This window comes from Stegastes partitus, unplaced genomic scaffold (genome assembly GCF_000690725.1).
Source record: "Stegastes partitus isolate 25-593 unplaced genomic scaffold, Stegastes_partitus-1.0.2 Scaffold1033, whole genome shotgun sequence".
In the NCBI taxonomy this organism is placed as follows: domain Eukaryota; kingdom Metazoa; phylum Chordata; class Actinopteri; family Pomacentridae; genus Stegastes; species Stegastes partitus.
In genome coordinates, this window is record NW_007578764.1 from 78,222 (window position 1) to 82,583 (window position 4,362).

General features: G+C 53.3%; 1 protein-coding gene across 1 annotated transcript in view; it reads right to left on the reverse strand.

Moving 5' to 3' along the window:
- Window positions 1-155: 155 nt before the first annotated feature.
- The window catches only part of ccdc120a (coiled-coil domain containing 120a), a 12,763-nt gene continuing 8,556 nt past the window's right edge, over window positions 156-4,362 (reverse strand). Inside the window, exons 7-11 of the mRNA XM_008295240.1 lie at window positions 4,104-4,328; window positions 3,426-3,525; window positions 2,511-3,184; window positions 915-1,185; window positions 156-786 (exon numbers count right to left, since the gene is read on the reverse strand). Coding sequence (XP_008293462.1) covers window positions 681-786; window positions 915-1,185; window positions 2,511-3,184; window positions 3,426-3,525; window positions 4,104-4,328 — 1,376 coding nt within the window. The 3' untranslated portion in view covers window positions 156-680. The remainder of the gene's footprint in view (window positions 787-914; window positions 1,186-2,510; window positions 3,185-3,425; window positions 3,526-4,103; window positions 4,329-4,362) is intronic.

Sequence of the window (4,362 nt, forward strand, 5' to 3'; positions counted from 1 at the left end):
GCTGTGTTCTGATTGGCTGGTCTGTAGCTGTGTTGTGATTAGTTGGTTTGTAGCTGTGTTCTGATTGGCTGATTGGCTGGTTTGTAGCTGTGTTCTGATTGGCTGGTTTGTAGCTGTGTTCTGATTGGCTGGTCTGTAGCTGTGTTCTGATTGGCTGGTTTGTAGCTGTGTTCTGATTGGCTGGTCTGTAGCTGTGTTCTGATTGGCTGGTCTGTGCTTGTGAGGCATCACAGCGTCACACTGTGAGGACTCGCTGATTGTTTTTGGTGGTCGGAGCTGCAAATCGTAGGTTGTTGGATGAGTCAGCGAATGAGGGAACCTGTTTTGGGCCGAGGACCTCAGGTTTCACCACACCCTGTAAGCTCCAGCAATGCAAGCTGTTTAACTCCGGCAGGTTCCAGTGAGTCTTTGGCTGCAGAACATCGACTCCTGACTTTACAGTTCTGCTGACTAAAGTCCCTGATATGAAGTTCGTCCACCTGCTGGGTTCCAGGTGAGTCACACCTGGTGTTTCATCCCGAGACTCCGCCCTGAGGTCCACAAGAACAGTGGCATCATCTCTGCCTGTGTGACTTCACAGTGGGCGGGGTTTCGGATGAGGCTTGTGCTGTTTTATTTCAGTCCTGCAGGTGGCTGATTGGTTCGTTCGTCTGCCTCTCAGCATCCTGATTGGTTGGTAGTCAGACCAGAGTCCCGGGAGACGGCTGGTCTGCCGCGGGCTCTCTGAGAGGAACTTCCTGTTTCTGAGGCGGGAACGCGTCGTGGTAGAGCGAGCTATCCACAGACCTGAGAGAGAGAGATTTCATTTTCAGTAAACATAATTTAGTTTCATTTCTGACTGTGTGTTTTCTGCAAACATCATTTCAAATGAAGAGTGGACGAGACCTGCTCGCTGCGCTGGTCAGCTGACCTACCTGCCGTGCAGCGGGTGGCCGTGGAATGTGGCTGACTGCGGTAGCGTCTGTTTGTGATGCTTTGCGGCGTGATGGTGGCTCGTCTCCATCTGATAGGTGGACTGCTGGATAACACTGTGAGTCGTCCGTCTGCGCTGCAGAGCCCCGCCTCCTCCGCTCTGACCTTTGGCCCCTCCACTGGCCTTGGTGGTGGCTCCAGCGGAGACTTTACCGTTGGCCTGGGTCTGGTGGGAGGAGCCTACAGTGTTCCTCAGGTACCAGTCCCTCAGACCTGCCAATCAGCAGCATCAGTGGTTCAGGACGGAGTTTGTTGGTTATAGTTACAGTAATAGTGGCGGTTATAGTTATAGTTAGCACTGTTGGCACTGCTAGAGTTTTTTTATGATCATTATTCATTCATCAGGACAAAGGAACCTGTTTTTGAGGTACTAAACGTACTCGTACACGCACCAAACTTGCCACACACATCAGACCTGGCGAAAAATGTTATAATTTGCAAGAAAAATACACACCTCACTACAGAAATTGCTCCACAGCGCCACCTTCAAAATTTCAACGGAGTCCTGTCGGAAGCACGTTTGCCCTAGAGCTACGCAATTTCATAGGCATATAGAGCTGGTCAGCACGAACAAAAAAGTCACTTGGACTTTGCTCTACAATGCAACATGGCTCAAGTGCGCCCCCTACAACATTTCAACAGAGTCCCATCAGGGCTACATTTCACCTACAACTACGAACTTCGTCACACATGTGTAACAACTTGTGACGCACAAAAAAGTCCATTAGCATGTTTCTGTAAACCCAACAGGAAATCCGCCATGTTGGAAAAACCGCGACCATGTCGGGCCATTTTCACTCAAAAATGGCCATTTTTGGCCATTTTCAAAATCTATCTCCTCCCAGGGGGAATGTCGTACACACCTATGAAAACGCTTCACAGATGACGCCCGGGTTGGAAATGGCGGCCTGTCCATTTTCGCTGTGTTTTTGCATTCAATGGTGTCCTGTTGGAAGGTCTTTTCACCGACAGCTACAAGACTCGGTGGGCATGTGTAGCAGGTCAGGACGCACAAAAAAGTCAATTAGGGCCAAGTCCTAAACCTAACAGGAAGTCCGCCATTTTGAAAAACGTAGGTGACACTTTTGGCCATTTTCAAAATCTATCTCCTCCAAAGCGTGTTTACACCACGGCCTACACGCACGTCGCCGTGGCTCGCCACTAAACAGGAAGTGGCTCATAACTAAGCCGCACATGCTCTGATCTGCCCCAAACTCAACAAGCCGGATCAGAGTCCCGCCCAGAGCACGTTTGCGCCACAACCCGACGTGCGCGAAGGCCGACAAGCGTCGGGCGAGGACCCGTCCAATGCTGCTTGGTGGCTTTAATTGTAGTTGTAGTTATAGTTATAGTGGTGGTTATAGTTATAATGACAGTAGCGGTTATAGTTATAGTTATAATCAGAATAGAGCACAAATACTTTATTTATCCCAGACCTGAGAAATTATTTTGTTACAGCAGCAAAAACAAAACACCAAATCACACCAAGTGAGACAGGTGGTGTTATGGTTGGTTCACGGTAAAGTGGGCGGAGCTACCTTCCAGTGCGAGCGCCTTGTGCAGGCTCCGAGTGGCCTCCTCCAGCTGGGAGTCCTGGGTGGGGGGCAGCTGGGGGGGGCGGGGGGGCAGCAGGTGGGGGTGGGGGTCGGGCTGGATGGCAGGCAGAGGGGGATTGTGGGTATCGGTCTGCTGCGCCGGGAGGAACGGGCCGCAGGATTTTGTGCGAGTCACCGTGACTCGCCGCTGGTCGCCGTGGTGACTGCGGTAGGTGGGCGGGGCTCCCTGCTGGGAGGAGTGTCCATTGTAGAGTAGCTGGTGCTGCGACGTGATTGGCTGCCTGCTGGCGTGTGACTGCTGCCGCTGCAGCTGCTGCTGTTTCCCCCAGACGTAGTCCAATAGGACGTCGCTGTAGCCTGTCCCTCCTCGTCCTTTCCCACGCCCCACCCCCCTGGACCCGGGAACACCGTTGACCCACAATCCCCCCTGCTGCGCCCCCACCTCCTCCTCCGGGGGGGCGATGCGGTCCAGGAGGCCGTCGGAGCTGTTACTGCGGCGGGCGGTGTTCACCCTGACTCCGCCCTCCAATCCTGCTCCGGGGTCGGAGGGTCCGGACGAGGAGGAGGAGTCCTGAGAGCGTGGGGGGGGGGGGGGAGGGGGGAGGGGAGGCAGGGGGAGGGGCTTATGGGTCTGCAGAGTCTCCGGATGCTCCGTCCTGAAAGAATAAAAGGTTTCAGGGTGGAAGGACGTCGACGTTAGAACAGAGCAGACGTGTTTTTGTGCCACTAATCCTGATCACTGCGACTGGTCCTGATCCTAACAGCTCAGTCAGCAGTTCTACAGCAGACAGAGATCAGCTCTCTTTCATCTGTGTCTGTGTGTGCTATTTCAGCCTGCAGGTGGTTCTGAGTGGGCGTGGCCTCAGCAGCAGGTGTGCTTGTGAAGAGTAAATGTACCTGATGTGCACTGAGTTCCTCCTGGTTCTGTTCTGGTAGAAAACCTCCACCGGAGAGCCGGTAGAGACCAGCGGGGGGCGACACTGAGCCACGGCTTCATCTGACAGACAGACAGGTAGACAGACAGGTAGACAGACAGGTAGACAGACAGGTAGAGTGTCATTCTGAAGGCAGTCCGATTGAAGAGTTCTGCTTCGAACTGTAAAGTAAAACTTGTCTGTAGATTGTCAATCACGAGGTTCTGTTACTTCTCAGAGCTTCACTACAACAAACTGAACTGTTCTCTTTGGTTCTTGAAGACCTTCATCCAAGGTTCTTCTTCAGTCCTGCCTGGTGGAGAATTTCTCACAGAACTAATGAGCCAATAGCAACCCAGCAGAACTGCGTGGTGAGGGATGACTCATGGTGTTCTGGGAGGGATCTCAGGACTGCAGCACCAGGACCCTCCCCTGTGACCACACACGTCTTCCTTCAGTCCTCTGAACCGGGTCTCAGAGCTCTATGCTAACCGGAGCAGTCGTCTGTGAACAGGGATGTACCTAAAACCACCCATCAGGTCCGTATGCTGCAGTCATCAGATCCCTCCCCGGAGCTTCCACCACCATCTCCTTCCTACGTCGTCCCTCACTGGGCAGCTCCACCAGGTGAGCTCCTCACTGAGCTGAGGTCAGAGTTCACACCAGGCAGCTGGAACCCAGAAGAAAGGTCCAGCCAGCAGAGGGAGCTGCAGCAACACCAGGAACAGCTGAACCCAGTCACAACAGAACTGTGAGGTCGGGTCGGAACCACCGTTAAACTGTGTAGCTTTTTGTTGCCACAGAGGCAGAACACATGCAGGTGTGTTACCGTTGTCGTGTCCTGTTGAGTCCGATGTCGAGCTGCTCTCTGACCGCACGGTGTCATCTGCAAACACACACACACACACACACACACACAC